Source organism: Canis lupus, chromosome 35 (assembly GCF_011100685.1).
Source record: "Canis lupus familiaris isolate Mischka breed German Shepherd chromosome 35, alternate assembly UU_Cfam_GSD_1.0, whole genome shotgun sequence".
Lineage (NCBI taxonomy): Eukaryota > Metazoa > Chordata > Mammalia > Carnivora > Canidae > Canis > Canis lupus.
The window spans coordinates 7,921,731-7,941,546 of NC_049256.1; the positions used below are offsets into that span (position 1 = coordinate 7,921,731).

General features: G+C 43.3%; 1 protein-coding gene across 1 annotated transcript in view; it reads left to right on the forward strand.

Moving 5' to 3' along the window:
- Positions 1 to 820: 820 nt before the first annotated feature.
- Positions 821 to 19,816, forward strand: part of LY86 (lymphocyte antigen 86) — a 59,174-nt gene continuing 40,178 nt past the window's right edge. Inside the window, exon 1 of the mRNA XM_038584099.1 lies at positions 821 to 1,065. Within this exon, the coding sequence (XP_038440027.1) occupies positions 936 to 1,065 (130 nt within the window). The 5' untranslated portion in view covers positions 821 to 935. The remainder of the gene's footprint in view (positions 1,066 to 19,816) is intronic.

Below are 19,816 nucleotides of genomic sequence, written 5' to 3' on the forward strand. Positions count from 1 at the left end.
AAGCTAAGGTGAAGTGGGGTGGAGGTGGGGAACCAGGGCTGAGAAATTTTGTTTTGTCATGATGCAGGATGACAGAGGTAATGGAATAGGGGGACAGATTCTTAGCTTTGAAAAGCAAGTGGGATGTTAATTAATAATCCTGCCAATGACTAATAAAATTAACCCCCCACACACATATATACCATCTTAAAAGGGAGTCCCTCACTTCCCCATCCTTCCCCACCCCTTCCACCAAGCCAAGGCAGAAATAGAACACAGCTCTCCTCTCAGGGACATTCTCTCCACCTCCTCCAGAGGCCACGTCTGCTGCTCCCAGAACAAGCTCTGTTCTCACAGCTGCACAATTCACTGCTAAAACCCTATTCCTGAGAGTGAAGCTGGAGCCAGACACAAGAATATGGCAACAGGGCAAAAGCCTCATTCCATATCCCAAATGTTATTCTGCAGCCCTCAAAATGGCAACTGCTGCCTCCTGGCCCCAGCCAGGTCCCTGGTCCACAGCCCACATCAGGAGCCTACAGAGACATGGGGAGCTGCTGATGAGAACCACAGGGTGGCCTATGGTGTTTTGCTTTCCTGAGTTCACGACTCCACCTGGGGGTGGGGGCTCTAAGGAGGCTGTTTGGAGGAGGCCCACGCCATAAGGTCTTGCATCACTTACTGGTTCCTCCCTGTGAAAACAGAAAGTTAACATCAAGCCTGCCCTAGACATAGGCTGTCCTCACCCTGCAGATGCAAGGGTCAAAGGTCCTGGGGGAACGATATTCAAATGCTTCTGCTAACTGCCTTTTGCATCTCACAGTGGTTCCTCAGGAGCATAAAATTCAAGAAGTGAAACTGAACATTCACCCCTGTAGCCAGAGGAGAGGAGGAGCCCCGAAGTCCTGTTGTATCGCGCCCATTAGTTTTCTGTCAGTCACACACTAGGCCTGGCCATGGAGGGTTTCACGGTGGCCCTCCTCATCTGGACTCTGGTTTCTCCCAGCAGCAGCAGCAACAGCAAAGCCTGGCCCACACACACGGTCTGCCGGGAAGGGAACTTGGAAGTGTTCTACCAGAGTTGTGGTAAGGTCTTTCAAAATGTGGTCATTTGTGTTTATGGGGAAATGAAGGCCACGGATGGGGGCTGAAGCGTTTAGTTGGGGTGAGGAACTGGTGAGAGGACCAGGAGCCAAACACTTTCTCCACTTGCTGTGGGTCTGCATGGTCATTGAGAACCCTCGGGAGAAGTAGGGGTACAGGGTGGAGAGTGAGAAGGAGTCTGAAGAGAGCCATAAAGAGGACACGAAAAAGACATTGAGTCTAAATGGAGCAATTCACTAATACTGCAGTCAGAAAGCCCCCAAAATGACCAGGGAATCTACCAAATCATGACACTTCGTTAGCTCCCAATTAAGGAAAGGTGCTTCCAAAAGTCACCACCTCCCTAAACTGTACACCTGGGCTGCCTTTCCAGGTTACTGAGTTTGCAAATTGAGCAAAAAGATCACGTATGTCAGGAGAGAAGCTTCCCGTCCTTCCTATGACACTCTTAGGGCGACATTGCTCTTTAATTCAGCACTTACTTTGTGACTGTCAATGCCAGGGTTGTTTCTAGGGCCAGACATAACCAAAGAGCATAAGCCACGTTATAACCCCAGTGGGCCCAACATCTTTACAACAAACAGTGCGATTAATGAACAGAATGCAGGCAACTTCTATAGTCAGTGTCTGAACCAGCACTTTAGGGTATATATTAGTCTACAAAGGCTGTTAGAGCAGAGTACCACAGACTGGGAACAAAGGTGTTTATTTTTTCACAGTTCTAGAGGCTAGAAGTCCATGATCAAGGTGTCGGCAGGGTTGGTGTCTCCTGAGGCCTCTCTCCTTGGCTTGTAGATAGCTGTCTTCTCCCTATGTCCTCACGTGGCCTGTCCTCTGTACCTGGCTGTGTTCTGATCTCTTCTTGTAAGCACACCAGTCCTATTGGATTAGGGCCCACCCATAGGACTTCATTTAACCTTAATGACTTCTTTAAAGACCCTATCTTCAAATAAAATCATATTCTAAGGTACTAAGAGTTAGGACTTCAATATATTAATTTGGTCATGGCAGGGGGGACAGTGGTTTGCACACTTCAGTCCACCACAACGGGGGCCTGCGTGGGGAAAAATGGGCTCAGCTTCAGGATCACATCTTGAATGAAGATTAGAGGGATGGCCTCATGGAGAAACATGCCAGTGTGAAATGTGACATTCTGGAGATAGGCAGGAAGCAAAATAAAATGCACTTTGGACTGAAGAAGTTGGAAAAGTGATGCCCTTTAAGTATTTAAATTGGCTGCAAGGTAAACTGGAGAGCAGTGGAGATATTGCACTCGAGCAGATAGATGATCCTGCAGCTGCCACCCAAGGAGTTGCCTTGGAGAGGCTGGGATGCTCAGGCTGGTCTCCAGGGTCATTTGTCCAACTTGATTTTACTCTTTTAAAAAGAAGGAACACTGAACATTGAAATGCACAAAAACTTTTTTTTTTCCTAATGTAAAAGAGAATGAATGGCTAGATGCTGTAGATATTGATCTCATTATTCTTGCTCTTCCCATGGGGATGGGATGCTTTCTGCTGGCATCTATGCATTGTAGGTGCAGGATGAGAAGCAAAAGTTGAGATGAATGGACTGCTCAGGATTTGTTTTTCCAATTCATCCTCCCATAAAAGGTTGCCATGGCTGGTCCCTCCCCCAGACCAGCCTGGAGCCTGCAGCCAAGCCTGGCACAGTCTTTCAAGTTGCTGCCAAGAAAGGCAAGAGAAGCGGATGCATCAGGAGAAGAACAAAAGCATATCACTGCCTCTGGGGCTAGCTCCCCGCTCTGGGTAGCTGCTCCATGGAGTCAACAAATGTCTGCACAAGCTCTGCTCTGGGTACTCAGAGAAAAAGGATAGAGGAGACACAGTTCTCATCGAAGAGTAGTGGGAGGATCAGACAATTGAACAAGGTAAATACTCAGTGAAGGGCTGAAATAGAGCCACATGTCATGCACCAGTGCTCATGGTGGTTGGAAAGGGTGAGGTTGGGGTCTGAACCTACCAAGGGAAGGGTCATAAGGTTGACCTCGACCTCAAAGAATGATAAAAATGGTGGGACACCTGGGTGGCTCAGTGGTTGAGTGTCTGACTTTGGCTCAGGGTGTGATCCCAGGGTCCTAAGATCGAGTCCCAGTCGGGCTCCCTGCAAGAAGAATGCTTCTCCCTCTGCCTCTCTCTCTTCTCTGTCTCTCATAAATAAATAAATAAATAAATAAATAAATAAATAAATAAATAAATAATCTTTAAAAAAGAATGATAGAAATGGTAATTATAACACCTAATGCTAAGTCCATGGAAGGTTTATATATACCAGGTGCCATGCTAAGTACTTCCTATGCATTATTACTTTATGGATATCTAAATGGGAGTTAGAGATATCAGACGACTCTTCTGAGGTCACACAGGTAATAGTAGCAGAATTATATCCTGGGAGTGCAAAGAAGGTATGGAGTAAATATCTGTGGAATTGAAATGACTTGATCACAAGGCCCAGCTGACTCCAGATCCTGTGCTTTAATCTGCTGCTATCTGGAGTTTTGTCAGCAGGCAGGTGGATAGAGGTGAGGAGTGGGGAGGATACCACCAGCACAGAGAATGGGACACACGAGCCTACATAGGGTTCAGGGCGCTGCAGAAAGGCTAGAACACAAGAAATGGATGAGAGATGAGGCAGGAAATGTGAGGAGAGCTCAGGGTGATGGTGAACTTATGTGTCCCTTTGGGCCACAGGATGCTCAGATAGCTGGTTAGACACTTTCTGGGTGTGACAGTGAGGGTGTTTCTAGAGATTATATTGAATTCAGTGGCCTGAGTAAAAGCAGGTCACCCTCCCCAGTGTGGGTGGTCACCATCCAGTCTGTTGAGGGCCTGAACAGAACAAAAAGGTGGTGGACAAAAGGATTCACTCTCTCAGCCTGACTGTAAGCATGGACTTTGACCTCCTGCTTAGAGTACTCCAGGGCTTCTGGCTCTCTCATATCCTCAGATTGTACCACCAGCCTTCCTGGGTCTCCAGTTTGCAAATGGCAGATCATAGGGCTTCTCAGCCTTCATAATCATGTGAGTCAATATTTATGATAAATCTTTTTTTTATTATATATATTTTTTTCTAACATATGTATTTCCACTGGTTCTGTTTTTCTGGAGAACCCTAATTAATACAGTAAGAAACAAGGTTAGGCTGCATGCCTTTGGCAATGAGGAGATTGCATGCGAAGAGATTCTCCCAAGGAATGGGTGGAAGCATGGGTATTAGATTTGAAAGCTGTTTGAGGCCATAGCCAGGGTTTGTAGCCTATAGAATCAATAATCCAGGAAAGAAACGATGGCAGGTCAAAATAGCATCAGACCAACAGTCACAACATCAGAAAGAATCTTTGGTTTTACCTTGGGGTCAGCAGAAAAGAAAGCAGTGGGTGGGTCCTTCTCCAAAGGTGAGTCCTGTCTCATCTTTTGAGAGCCATTGAGTGATCAGGGACTGAATGGTCACATACTCCTCCCCATATTTAGGTGTGGTGTAGGTGGTGGGTTCACAGTAGGCCAGCTCCCCTTCAACCTCCAAGGCTTTCTCATTGATAACATAGAACAAAGGCCATGTGTTGAGACCCTCTATCCGACCTGGTGTTCGGATTTATTTAGTGCATGTCAGGAACTTCTAGAATCCCAACATGTGCCCAGATATGGGGGCATCGTCTGACAAAAATAAAGGATCTTCTGTGTCCTGGGTTTAGTGCTTCATTTTTTCCTTCTTGTGTTGTTTTATAATTTTAGTGGGAAGGGGAGCTCTTAGACCAGACACTGTTCTAAATAAAACAAAAATCCTGGAGGAGAAAGAAAGAAAGAAAGAAACTCACAAGCAGTTGCTGGGCTCTGAATATGGACCAGGAAGTGAGCACAATTTTCTGAAAAAAGCAGAAGTCCTGCTCTGTCCAACTGTTAGTGCTACAGTAAAGGAAAGAGTAACAGTCTTTACAAAAGCAGAAGGGGGAACAAAAGCAGCCTGGGGCCTTTCTTTTGTTAAATCGTAGGACAATTCCCAGGGCTAGCAAAAGCCCAGAGACCTCAACCCTTCACATGACACAAATGTCCAACTTTATATGCTGCCTCTATCACACCAGCTCACAGGGTGGATTACAAAGGTCCACAGGATTGGAGGATGGAGGAGGTAGTAGGAAAGCAAGGTGAATGGAGGGAGGGGAATAATAAATCCAGGAGAGATCAGGACACGTACAACAGAAGAGCCAGTGTGAGAAATAAGATCTGGGGGTCTGAGGTCAACAAACCTCATTCCAGCCCTTGGACAATATTCTCTGTCTCCTACCCTTGATTGCAAAGTGGGCATATGAGTTTCCTATGGATGCACTAATGGCTACCACTTGGTGGCTTAAAATGACACATGTGTATTCTTTTAATGTTCTGGAGGTCAGACATCCAAAGTCAACTTCACTTAGTGAAGGGCCATGCTCCCTTGGGAACTCTAGGAGAGAATCTCTCTTCTAGCTTTCTCCAGCTTCTCCAGCTGCATTGCTTGGCTCATGGCCCCTTCCTTCATCTTCAAGGCCAGCAGCGTAGCATCTTGTTTCAACATCTTGTTATCACGTTGGTTTCTTCTGTGTCTACTCTCCTTCTGCCTCCCTCTGATGAGGACACTAAAATTAGGATAATCTCTCCATCTCAAGATCCTTAACTTAATCCCATCTGCAAATTCCCTCTTGCTATAAAAGGTGACATTTGCAGGTTCTGGGGATCAGGATATGAATATCTTTGCGAGCCATTATTCAGCCCACTATAATAGGAATAATAATTTTACCTACCTCCCAGCACTAAGTGAAAAGGACTGTATGAAAAATATTTAGTACATACTTAGTATATAAATCTTTACTAAAAAAAATAAAATAAAATAAATAAATAAATAAATAAATAAATAAATAAATAAATAAATAAATCTTTACTGCTGAGGACTTGCAAGGTGTTTTCTAGTCAATAGAGATATAGTTGACTCTGAGCTTCCTTGAAGCCAAATCAAACAAGGAAATTACATTGCTTGCAAAATAAAATCAATTTTTTGGATGTCTAGTCTTTCTTAATATTGGGATGAGCCTTGAAAGGAATTTCTCCCTGGAGAGATGTGACTCCCATCCATAGTTTATCATGGAAACAAGGAGCAAGGTTTCACCACCAAAATGCAGCTCAAGGTCAGTTTTGCAAAGGGCTGCAACAAAAACTTCTATGAATGGAGCACTTGCAGGTCTGGATAGCTCAAGGGAAAGTTACATTGTCTATAAGACTGAATGAGTCACATGTACTCCAGGCAGCCATCCATGAGTAATGTTGTTACCATTTGCTGTTTTGTTTTTGTTTTCTTTTTTTTTTTTTTATAAGGAATAGAAAGCAGAGATCTAGGTTATATTTTTGACAAGAGCCTTGTGTGAATCTCACTGTTGTCATTTAACATACTTTGATATGTTTCACATGCTTTGACATCAACCAGGAGTAGAAGAGGGACATAAAAAATAAAAGACCAATGCCACATGCCTAAATGACTTCATGTCTCCCTTTTGATATCTCTGATATAGTCAATCTGCCCTTACCAGTGGCTCTGGGGAGTAGTCTAGGACAGGCATTGGCAAATGAAGCCCACAGGCCAAATCCCACATGCAGCCTCATTTTATATGGCCCATGAGCTAAGAATGGTTTTTACAGTTAGATGGCTAGAAGATTCAAAAGAAAAATTATATTTGTGACATGTAAAAATTATAGGAAATGCAGATTTCTGTATTCTATGAAGTCTTATTGGAACAAGGCCACACTCATTTGTTTCTGTATTGTTTATGGCTTTTCCCATAATTAGTTCAATAGTGACTATATGGCCACAGATCCTGAAATACTAACTATTTGCCTCTTTATAAAAAAGGTTCCTGCTTCCCTGGTCAAGGTTTAGGAAAGAATCTCTCAAGCTTTTCACTGGATCAGAGCAGCCAGTTCTGTGTCTTTTGGATGATTCTAGCTGTAGACAGGTTGTAATCTTGACACCAAAACTATCATGAGTACAGGAATTTGTAAGATATCTTTGAGAGCATCATCATTTCCATAATAATCTCCTGCTTCTACATAACATTTTATAATTTATAATGTCCCTCCGTTTATAAGGTCTCATTCAATCCTTATAAATAGTCCTATGAGGTGTGTAGAATGTTTATCTCCATGTTCCAGATGTGGAAACTGAAGCACATGCATATTAACTATCTTATCAGGTAACATACCTGAGCCATGATACAACCCTAAGTGTCTGACTCCATGCCCAGTGACCGAAAACTACATTGTGGAATTCCAGTATGGAGTTACCCAAGCCTTCTGTTCCCAGAAACATAGGGTAGGGATAGGGAGAAGAAACAGCTCAAAAACTAAGACTTTGGGTGAAGAAGTGAAAATGCTACACTAGCAAAAGAAACGGGAAGAGGAGGAAGGGAAGAAAGAAGGAATGAAGGAGGAAGAGGAGGAGAAGGCAGAAAGAGATTTGCCTTCTGGTTCAAGGATTGTTCCATCTTCCCAACCCCAGCCTCCCCTCTCTGCATGCATTCAGAGCTGGACCAGTTTGGTGCCTCCCAAATATCCATCAGGGACCTGTAACCATAGAAGAGAAGGAACACTCACATCTACTTTTTCAGCCATGCGTACCAAGTTCACTTGGCTATGAGGTGAACAACAAAGTGAACTGGAAATGACATCTATCATTTTTTTTTAAAAAAGCAAATGAAAGGTCATTCTCTTACCAGCGTATTTTTCACCTGGATCCCTCCTGTGCAATTAGCTTACTTATTTTATAGGGAAACCCTATTTCCCCCACATATGATAGCAATTTTCAGTGTGGAGAAGTTGGTGAGTGGGGAGGGGAGGGCTCGGGAGGGCTGGAGCCCTATATCTCCAACAATAAGTTGAGGGCTTTGGGTGGTTCCAAGAGACCAGGGTCAGCCACCTGGGAGGTTTCAGGGTCAGGGTACCATGGCATCTGGTCACCATGCTTCACACTTAATCAATACTGGCTCTTCTCTCCTTGACAGCAATCAGTCTTGTCCATATCTCTCTGAATAGGTTTTGCATGTGTGCTGAAGTTGGCAGCAGGGCAGGCACTTTATCTGACCTCCAAAAAAAATCTTTAATTACAAAGTCAAAATCAGGTCACATGCATCTGAATAATCCATCAAGATAGTCAAACAGGACAACTAATCAGACTTTAAAAATGCAAAGCAATCCTGGCAACAACTCCTCCAAAATAAAGGGTAAGCTGCAAATGACCTGGCTGCAGAGCAAAGCATGTTGATAAAATGTTCATAGAAAAGTTATTTTGAAACCGCCCTTGGAGGAAAGGGAGGCGAGGGAGGGGGAACTGCTTTCCTCAAAGCCTAATAATTCTGAAATAAATGGAGCATAAAACAATACAAAAGAAGAAACATTATTAAAAAAATAATAATAGTAATGGAAAATATCACCCGCCACATAGTCATTTAACAGTACTTTAAAATATTGTACACAGAAAGCAATTTCTCTCTTAGTTTATTTTCCTGGATTCATAGGAATATAAATACTGTGTAATTAGAGAAAAGTAGACAAATAGGCAGGGAGACAAGAATGCCATTTCAAAGGGATAAACGGGCCCGCAAGATTAAACAGTTAGCTGTTAGAGACATAGCGAGGTCTTTTTGCTCAAACGTAAAGACAGAAAGTTGATTTTAAAAATATATATTTGTAAAAATATATATTTAATATATATCATATATAAAATATATAAAACATTTTAAATATATATATATATGAGTGTCAAAATTGAGACACAGATATTTAAACATGCGAACAGAAAAAAGTTGAAAGTGGACAGCAGCTAGAGGAGTGCTTGTAGGTGTGCTCCTGCCACCAAGCCCCTGAGCTTCCCCCACTGCTGTGAGGTTGTTCTCGCCAGACCTCCCAAGGTGTACTAATTCTCCAAGTACTTTAAAGAGATGCTGAGTCCCTTAGTGAATAGGGACCCATAGAAGGGAAAAAGGCCAAGAGCCTGTAAGTCTTGGAGGCTCTTCTGTGTGGGCAGGAGGTGCCTTCCTGGGGGGTGTTCACTGCTCTTTCCACCTTCAAGCAAAATCATGAGAAGCAGCTTTGCCCACGTTTTGGAGTGGAATCTTTGAAGAGGTAGAGGTAGGGGAAGACTGTCATCCGGCTCTGCAGCTATTTTTGTGCAAACTTCAACACAGACAATAAGCTCCCAAAGTCCCCACAGTGTGGGGTCCCGGGCAAGGCTTCAGACTCTGGATGGCAGAAGAGGGAGCACGGGGGACCAAAGCAGCTTGTTTGCTCTGGGCCAAGGAATATGAAGGTGAAAGACCCTCCCCACTTCCAGCCCCAAACGGTACAGCTGGAGAACGCGGCAGAGGCCAGCAGGCACCAAGCTTCTGGTGATGAAGGAGCACCCAGCTGGCAAAGCCCTCTGCAACGCGGGTAAAGGCAAGCTAGAAGGCGCAACACAGGAGCAGCGCTGGTCACACATGCTGGAGGATGGAGAGGCAGGTGCTCCCTTCCATAACTCAAACAGGGCTGGCATTTTAATGGAAAGAAAAGGGTGACCCGCGCAGGAACTGTGTGTGGTGTGAGTTGGTGTTCATTCTTTATGGGATGTTTTGTAAAGTAATACTCCGGGCCCCTGATCCAGTAGCTTTGTTCTGAAACCCTAGAGGAGCCAAGTGAGCATCGGAAGAGGTGGTCTGGGGTCCACCAGAAACAGCGCTTTGATCATCCATCTGGGTGCAGCCGATGGATGACTCATGTGCAGTGGACAATGTGCAAGTCGCATCTGCCAGCTTCCTCGTGAGATCCAAGAAGGCGTCATTGTGTGTCCCTTCTTGAAATTCTGTACCACTTCCCTCCATGGCTCTCTGCCTTCAGGACAGAAGTGTGTGGTAACCAGTCCAATGGCTAGCAGGAGAAAGAAAAGATCCTCAGCCCAGAAAATGCTGCTGCGAAGCACAATTTACAGTCGAAGAAGCGCTGCCAATGGGCTCCTTATTTGAAGCCTGACATGTCCCCTTATGGCCAGGTGGGCACTGAGCCAGCCCCAGTGAGAAATCCAGAACAGAATGATTAGCAAGGCTTCAAAGGTTCCCTCTGCTTATTAGCCACAAGAATCTTTCCCCATAGCTGCGATCTTTCCTACTCAAGGGTCCTCCATATACCTTAGTGCTCAATTTAATCTTCCTATACCATATTATAAAATCCCTTTGAGCCATTAAATACTACTTATACAATTAAGTCAAAATTTTGTAAATTGAACAAATTAATTTTATTGCACACATACATACATTGGTCACACTTTTATTAATCGGATTATCTTGAGCATTTAACCTAAAACAGATTTCCTTAAATGCTTTAAAATCTGCAAAAGCAGGCAAAGCAGACATGAATTATCACAATGATTATTCTACTGACTATCCTTTTTTCTTAAACTACAGTATCTTTCAAAATATTGGTAACATGGGTTTACATTTATGTCTTTAACATGGTTACATTGCTATTTACTCTTTCCTGCATTCTTTTATCTTCCTGGGGTTATAGTCATACTTAATACATCTATTTTCCTAGGTGTCTAGGATGCCCCAGACCAAAGATATCCCCTCAGACTAGCCAAGGACACAGGTTCCAAGTTACCAATCCATTGATTCTGGGATTGATGTCTGGGCAGCAAGCCCTCTTTACTTAAACTTGACCTACTACATCCTTAAGCCCCTTCCTTGCACAAAGTTCCCTGTATCCTGGTGCCTTTCCCTCGAATGATGTGTGTTTCCCAGGGTCATTGGAATGTTCTCACTGTCCTAGCATTATTATACATTAACCTAGTCTGTCAGCCTTGCAGGAAACTTACACCACCCATGTTAATGCCAAATATATAATTAGAGGGGTTGTTTAGAGGAAATGATGGATTTGGTTTGCACAGTTGAGACTCATCTGCACAATGTTTAGCTGACTCACCAGCTTAGAACATAGCACTGAATTGCCCTTCTACTTGTATCTTCTGTGCTGATTTTGTATCTGGTGCTGATTTGATTGTCGTCCAGCTTTCTATCCAAATTTTATATGAGGCCCCTTGAGCTCATCAGTCCTTCTGTTTCATTTTTTTTTTTTTTTCTGGTTCAGTCACAACTCCTGGTCCTTATTCTTACCTACTTCCAAAGGTAGAGAAAAGTGCATTGTTTTCTCTGGTTTATCCATATGGGTGGAAACACTGAATCTCCAAAGAACTAAGAATGAGGCTACGTGCTCATCTAGTGCTTGGGATGTGACCCGACTTCCTTCCCGCCATTGTTAGTGCTGCAGCTCCCAGACATGCTTGCTAAGTAATTCTCAAAGACAGAGTCATGAGAGACAAGGTCTTCAACTGCTCAAAACAACACTCACTGTCTTTCTGCCTCTTCATGGAAACCATCTAGTATTGCTAATTGCATTTCCCCAACCAGCAGAAAGCAAGTCCTCCCACCCTACCCCCTCCTCAAGGACAAACAGGACAGGCCACAGTAGCACTTCCTTGCTGTTTACAGTTCTGTGGCCAGGGTAGCTAATCACAGTTTGAAGTGGTGGGACAGCTACAAATATAAGAGAGGGACATACAGGATGAGGTTCCTGGAGTGGCTCTACTCCTCTGTGAGGCCACGGATCAGTTTCTAATAGTCTGCCTTATGGCATCTACTGTGGTTGTGGATGTCATGTGACCAACTATCTCTCCACAAGCCCGGCATTTGCAGGCACATAGAGAGAGGTCAGCACTTTGCCACTCTTTGTCCACAGGCTCAGGGTAGAGTGGGGGCCTCTTACAGATTTGGGAAATATCCTGGCCAGACAGAACCTCAGGGCTTCAGTGCAACTGTCTCTTTGTTTGGAATAACTTGAACTAGAGAGGCAATGCATCCTAACCATGGCCACAGAGCTTCATGGCCACTGAACCCAACAGGACCTCCCAGGTCAGCTCTGCTTCCTCTTGCAGCATAAAGGCCATGATGGGTGAACTCACCCAATTTCAAGTCAAAGATACCACATACAGCAAGATCAGACCTCCCTTTCCTCCTTTCCTATAGATTCCTACCTATATCCCCAAAGTGCAAAAGATTCTCTTCCTATGCAGCCCTTCTCTTAAGGCAATTTTTCCACACCCTTTCTTACCCGGGATCCTATAAGACAAGAGCCCTTGTATATACAGAAGACCTATGACCTATGATGGCTCACTTATAATACTAAGACCAACAGCTCTATAAATGTACTCTGATTGCAGATCCTACATAGAAATGACATGGTTTTATGAAACAGTGAAAGCAAGAGCATGCTTAAAATAGGGCTGCCTTGTTCTGTGGTATGAACCTCATAAGGAATCTAACAACAGTTAGTAAACTAATAACGGGACAGGGTGACATCTGATTAAACTATTATAGATGACTTGGGCCCCCAAAGCCCTAAACCCTGATGCCAGCTTCCTGCTTCTTCCAAGTCTTTACCCATATATAGAAAAGCTTGCTAAGTGCAGCCGACTTCAGCCATCAGGCAAATGCCTAACTGCCCAAATCCTTCTGCCCCCATTCCATTGGAGTCAGCTGGTTTGGGTCTGAATCATGAGTAAAGGCTATTCCAAAAGAGATGTCCTAGGAGCCTTCACTTCCCCCAGAGAGTCTCATTTCTAGCCTCCACTGACCTCCACTGAGCTGTTTGGGATCCAAGTAGTAAGGAGAGTAGGCAGGAAGATAATTTTTCCAGGGTGAACAATAGCTTTTCTGCCTCACACTTGGCTTTGTTTTTAACTAAAGAGCGGTTCTTATGAGTGTGTTCATAGAAAGAAAAGAAGAAGAAGAAGAAGAAGAAGAAGAAGAAGAAGAAGAAGAAGAAGAAGAAGAAAGAAAGAAAGAAAGAAAGAAAGAAAGAAAGAAAGAAAGAAAGAAAGAAGAAGGAGGACGAAGAGGAGGAGGAGGGAGAGGGAGAGGGAAGGGGAGGGGAGGAGGAAAGACTTGAAGAAAAATTGTCAATGGTTCTTAGTTTATTTGAACCAGCGGTTGAACAAAGCACAGGCTTGCTAGTGAGTATCAAATGCTCTGATTTTTTAATGCATAGCTGGTCTTGCAAGAACATGTAGGAAGTCTCCAGGAATGAAAACAAAGAGAAAGCCCAAATGCAGAGGAAAACCAGCACTGAAGCTATGTCCGCCCTCAGAAAATTTGTCCGTCTCCAGGAACCAGAACTCAGGCTTCCGTGGCTGTGTGGGCATCTGGCAGCATAGTCCTGTGCTGTACAAGATGGGAAATTGACCCCTCCATGAAGCTTGGTCCTTCAAAAAGTTAAATCCACAATTTAAAAAAAGTGAGTAAGAAGAATTTCAGGAAAAAGCAGAAGACAAGAAAACTTATCTAACTTACCTGGCCTCTGGAGAAATAAATTTTCCCTGAGAACTAGTAGCTGCAGACCAGAGGGCCTATAGGTTTGGGGCCAAAATATATATTATCTTCAAGACCCAGGAAACTATAAGCCTAGAAATTAAATTATAGACTTTTTTTGAACAAACAAAATCTAGAGTTTGCCCCCAAAAGAGTCTCAGTAAAGAACCTTTCTAAGGGATACTTCAGAAGGAAATAAAATGATATCTCAGAAGTTAAGTTCTGACATGCAAGATGGAAGGGCAAGCAAAGAATTAGTAAATTTGAATAAGCAATGAATGTAAGGATGATGATCATGTCCAATTTGCAAAGGGAATGTATTTGTTTTCCACTGTTGCATAACAAATTAACACTTAGCAGCTTCAAACAACAAACATTACTAGCTCATGGGTTTTCTCTGCAGGGGTTCAGGTGTGGCTTAGTTGGGTGTCCCTGACATAGGGGTCTCTTGAAAGGCTGAACAAGGTTTTGGTCTGGGCTGCAACCACCTCGAGGTTTGACTGAGAGAAGATCTGCTCCCAAACTCCTACGAGTATGTGTCTAGAGTCAGGTCCCAGAAAGGTCACTCCACGCTCACTCACATGGTTGTTAGCAGGATTCAGGTCCACAGTAGCTGTTGGCTGGAAGCATCGGTTCTTTGGGATGCTCAGAACATGACGCCAAGCTCCCAAAGAGCAAAGACTCTATGCAATAGAGTAAAAGAGGACAAGAAAGGTGTTTTTTTGTTCTTTTTGGGGGGTGGGGGTGGGGGTTGTTGGGTGTTTTGGTTTTTTGTTTGTTTGTTTGTTTGTTTTGTAGCCTAATTTCAGAAGCAACATCCCAACACATTCGCCATACTCTACTGCTGAGAAGCAAGTTGTTGAGTCTCAGGGGAAAGCCTCACATAATGGCGTGAATTAGGAGCAGAGACCACTGGAGGTGGCATTGGAGGCTGCCTACCACAAAACAATAATTCAGCACATACTCCAGGATAATAATAGCACAGGAAGGAAGGAGCTGGGGATGGGGCAGAAAGCATTCTAATGTCCTTGTCCTCGAATTTCTCAGGGAGAAGATTAAAATCATGTTTACTTTTGCAAAATGAAAAAGTTCTGTTGCCGTCTGGTTATACAACAGTGCGAATAGACTTAACTGAACTGTATGCTTCAAAAAGATTAATATAATAAATCTAAAAAAAATATAATAAATCTAAGGCCATGTGTTTTTAACCACAATAATGAATGAATGAATGAATGAATGAATGCTAAGAGAAAAAGTAAAAAAGAAAAAAAGGTAATGTTTCATTTTAAGCTTTATTAAGTAAAATTTTCATGTTAGAAATTTAAAGGTCACTATTTAAAAACCAAGCAATATAGTATATCACTTTCAAATTAGGAAAAGGAAAAAAAAACATTTAAATACTTGAATCAATTCAAAGGAATGTTGGGAAGAAGGGGGGAAAGGAGCATAGAAAGATCAGGACATTAAGGAAAGAAAACCCAAATATAAATGAGAAATAATTATAAATGCATCAAAGACTCTATTTTATATGAATTGACTAAGGTAAACTGATTTTTTTTAAAAAAATAAAAAAAGGAATACCAGTCTCAACTTTAAAAATCAGCTTCTCTCTCAGAGCACCTGGATGGCTCAGTCGGTTAAATGTCTGACTCTTGATCTCAGCTCAGGTCTGGATCTGAGGGTTCTGAGTTCAAGCTCCATGTTGGACTCCATGCTGGGCATGGAGGCTACTTAAAATAAATGAATAAAACATGGACCTAAAACATACCTTAAAATATAGACCCACAGCGAACATCACATTTAATGGTGAAACACTGAAAACATTTCCTTTAAAACCAAGGAGACAAGCAAGCCTACCATCCCCACTTCTATTCAGCATTGCACTGAAGGCCCCAACCAGCAGCATCAGACAAGGAAAATAAAATATTTAAGGACCTAAAAGGAAAAAACAAAAATGTTATTATATGCATACAATAGGACTGGCCATGCAGAAAAACCTAATCTAAAATTATTGGAATTAATAAACGAGTTGCCCGAATAATTTCTTTGAGGACCAATGCATGACATTATTCCAGACCATAGCTAGCATGTGTAGCTTTGGTTAATTCATTTTCACAGCTGCAGAGTATATAATTATTTGTATAGGCTACAGTTGTATCCATTCTCTTTTTGATTAATATTTTGGTTGCTTCCAATTTTTTATAATTACAAGCTGTTGGCAGCACCTATTATTTATTTCTCTTTGTGTCAGAAAAGGTTTCCCAGCTTAGGACTTTTCTTTCCACATCTCGCAGGTTTAAGCCCAGGCAAAGGTATTTGGAATTGCTCTAGGTTCACCAGTCCTGCCTAGCAATGTTACCACACAATAGCAGTTTTCAAATGTTATTTTCTGAAAACACAAGAGCAGATGGCAAGAAAAGGCTGAACACTATCCAAATGGTTACAGCAATGACGTGAAAGAGAAAGGTGAAGTGCTGAGTCAGGGGTCTACTTAAAACATTGCTGTGAGTGATCAACATGTGCCACATTTAACCTGAGTGTTGGGGGTGGGAGGCAGGAAGGCCGTGGGCATGCGGCAGGTGCCCTGTTCTCATTTATTAATCTGAAGTCAGGTTTCTCATCTTATCTTTCTTGTCAGTTTGCTATTTTCCAATATAATTCTTTTTTTTTTATTTTTAGCAAAAGTATTTTTAATCCTCAAACCAGGAGGGAAGTAATAGGATTGTGTTGATTTGGGAAGCAGAGAAATGAGCCCTTTCTTTGCTTAGGGGGTTTATTGTGCCTGCAGAGGGGCTGCCAAGCCAAAGGCAGCTGGTTCTCTTCTCTTCTGGCATCGACCTGTAAGTGCTTGTAGTCCTATATTATTCATGCCATGGGGTCTTATTCCCAGGGTGGTCTGTGTAACACAAGCGACAAAGTGCTAATGAGAAGTTTCCCATAGAAACGTCTCCCTCCTCCCTCTCAGGGAGAGCTCTATTGCAGAGCTGGGGCGTGCAGCAGACCTATTCTGGCTCTGTCTCACAATGTGGGGGATACAGGAAGAAATGATGAACTGGTTTAGGGGATGGGGAATTCTGCTTCCCCGATTTCAGTACAAGACCCTCTGGTAGAAATGCCGGGACCCACTTTACAATCTCAGGAAATCTCCATGGTATCTTTCGGAAGAGTTGATGCCACATCCTGGAGACAGTGTGTCTCTTCTTCTTTGATGAAGAAGGAGCCGGTGAGCCTCCTTGAACACTTCTTCTTCCTTCAAATGCTTCTCTATGAGGGTACCATTGTCTTCATTCTAAATCAAGGTGGTCACATCTGCAGACAGTGTCACTGAATGGCTCCTTTGTCAACCTGCTAAGTGAAGAGGAGAGTCTTTATACATGTTATAGATGGAGTGTTTCCGTCTCCTCAAAATTCATAAGCTGAAGCCCTGAACTGCAATGGTATTAGGAGATGGGGCCTGGGGGGGAGTTGCTTAGGGTTGGATGAGGTCATGTGAGGGGAGTGCTCCATGATAGGACTAGGGTCATTATAATAGGAAGAGACCAGAGCAAGCTCACTGTCTCTCTGCCACACCAACACACACTGAGAAGGTGGCCATCCGTAAACCAGGAGGAGGACCCTCACCACAAACCGCATCAGCCAGCATCTTGGTCTTGAACATCCAGCCTCCAGAACTGTAAGAAATAAATGTCTGCTGGTTAAGCCACCCGATCTGTGATAGTTTGTTACGGCAGCCCGACAGACCTAAGACAACGCGTCAGCTCTGTCGATAGGCTTGCTTCCTAGGAAAAGTGTAAATTGATTTTTTTTCTCTTGTGGGTCTGATGGGGGATTGGAGGCAGCATGGACTATTCATTACCACGTGTGGGGAGAGCAGTACCTGAGGAGGATGAAAAAAATCTATCAAGTTGATCTCATACCAGAAAGCATTAGGGAAACAAATCTCAAGAATTAACACTTGTTCTGCAGACCTCCATATGATGGAGTGTGAGCCAAAACTGCCTCAGGGGTCCTGAGTGTACAGCACTGGGAAGGGAGGCTGCTGGCTAAGGAAGGAAGCTCCTTGCCACAATCATCCAACCCGACCCACCCCATTCAGGCATTAACAATAATTCACCATGGCTGCCTGTGCACCTCATGGCTCCTAGTATTTGAACCATTCCTAGGAACATTCTTGTCCTGTCACTGAGGGAGTCTTGTCACACTCTCCAAAGCTGAGGAGGTATAGAGATCATTGACCTCCTGTGGGACTATAAGCTCCTCCTCTGATTTTAACCCTAAAAAACAAGCTTTTCTAGCAAGAATCTTTCTTTAAGAGGACTTGCCTACATTGCTGGAGAGAATGTAAAATGGACAGCCACTCTGGAAAACAGTGGGTCTGTTTCTTAGAAAACTAAATATTTATCATATTACACGGCCATCCCAGTCCTGGCTATTTATCCCAAAGAAGTGAAAACTGTGTCTATATAAAACCTGTATGTGAAAGATCATAAAGACCTTTATTTGTAATAGCCCCAAACTGGCCAAATGTCCTTCAGCAGGTGAATGGTTAGACAATCCATGGTTCATCCACACTGCAGAGTACAGCTCCGCAATAAACACAAATGAGCTATTGATACACACCACGGCCTCAAAGATCTCAAGGACAGTATGCTGAATGAAAAAAATACTATCTTAAAAGGTTACAGACTTTTATATTATATATATACATATATACATATATAATATATACACACACACATATTTATTTATAGAACATTTTCAAGATGACAAAATTATATTGATGGAGAACAGATTAGTGGTTGCTAGGGGTAGGAAGGAGGATAATTTTCAAAGGGAGCATAAGGAAGATCCTTTGTATCTTTTTTTTTAAGATTTTATTTATTTATTTATGAGAGACACAGAGAGAGGCAGAGACACAGGCAGAGGGAGAAGCAGGCTCCCTGTGGGAAGTCCGATTCGAGACTCGATCCCAGGACTCCAGGATCATGCTCTGGGCTGAAGGCGGTGCTAAGCCGTTGAGCCCCCCGGGCTGCCCTGTCTCTGTATCTTGATCGTGGTGGTGATTACATGCGATAAAATTACATAGAATCCCACAGGCACATGTGTGCACATGGATACACTTGTGAGTACCTATAATAACTGGTTGCATCTGAGGGTGGTCTGTAGACTGTACGAGTGCTGACACCTTGGCTTTGAGATCCAGTTGTGTAAGATGCCACCGTGAGGGGAAGCAGGTGAAGGATACACGAGACTTCTCTAACTTTTCTTTGCAGCTTCTTATAAATCTATCATTATTGCAATATAAAAAGTTAAAAAAAAAAAAAGACCCGGCCTCTAGGTTTGAGCCCAAAGCCCCACATCCCATTCATGGGTTCTGTCCGCAGTTGAGCTTCCATGGCCCCAGCCTCTAGGGCATCTGAGAAGCTGGTACCAGAAGAAAGTGTGAAGCTGAAAATGGGGCCAAGTTACTCCTTCTCCAGGTGAGGAAAGAGAACTCAGTGAGGGGGGTTGATGGCTAGCTGTCACCTTGACTTAAATTCTGAGGTAAGTAGAAATAGCTATTCCTAGTACGTCTAGAAAGAATCCCCTACAACGGTTATCCTAGGAGGCCAAAGTGATACAGAGATGGGATTTTTGTTTTTGTGGAGTGTATGCATGGGGGGGGGGGTGTTTAAGGGCTGCAAAGGGTAAGCCGGTTTTGTGTCAAACTAGACATCCATGGCATCGTCATTTAGTTCCACATGACAGGCAAGTGTCCAGCAAAGTCAGAGAAAGGGTGAAAACTCAGAGATTACCTGCAAGACACAGGCCAGTGATTGACAGTAGCGACTCTTCTTTTTTTTTTTTAATTTTTATTCATTTATGATAGTCACAGAGAGAGAGAGAGAGAGGCAGAGACATAGGCAGAGGGAGAAGCAGGCTCCATGCACCGGGAGCCCGACGTGGGATTCGATCCCTGGTCTCCAGGATCGCGCCCTGGGCCAAAGGCAGGCACCAAACCTCTGCGCCACCCAGGGATCCCGACAGTAGCGACTCTTCTTAACCCGAACAACCCCAGAAACGTGGGCTTCATTAAGGTTGGCTCCGTCTTGGGAATGATATGGGAAGAAGACAGAAGTCTATCTTTCTGGTACCATTCTAAACAGTAGAAAAAAGAAAATTAAGTCTTCTGGCCTTGTCAGGATCCTTCCAGAGGTGACTCTAGGATCTTTACGATCTAGAGTGTGCGTGTGCAAACATCACCCACCTGTGACCTCAAGTCTTCGAAGAACCTAAACAGACTTCATTTACCTTCTTTTA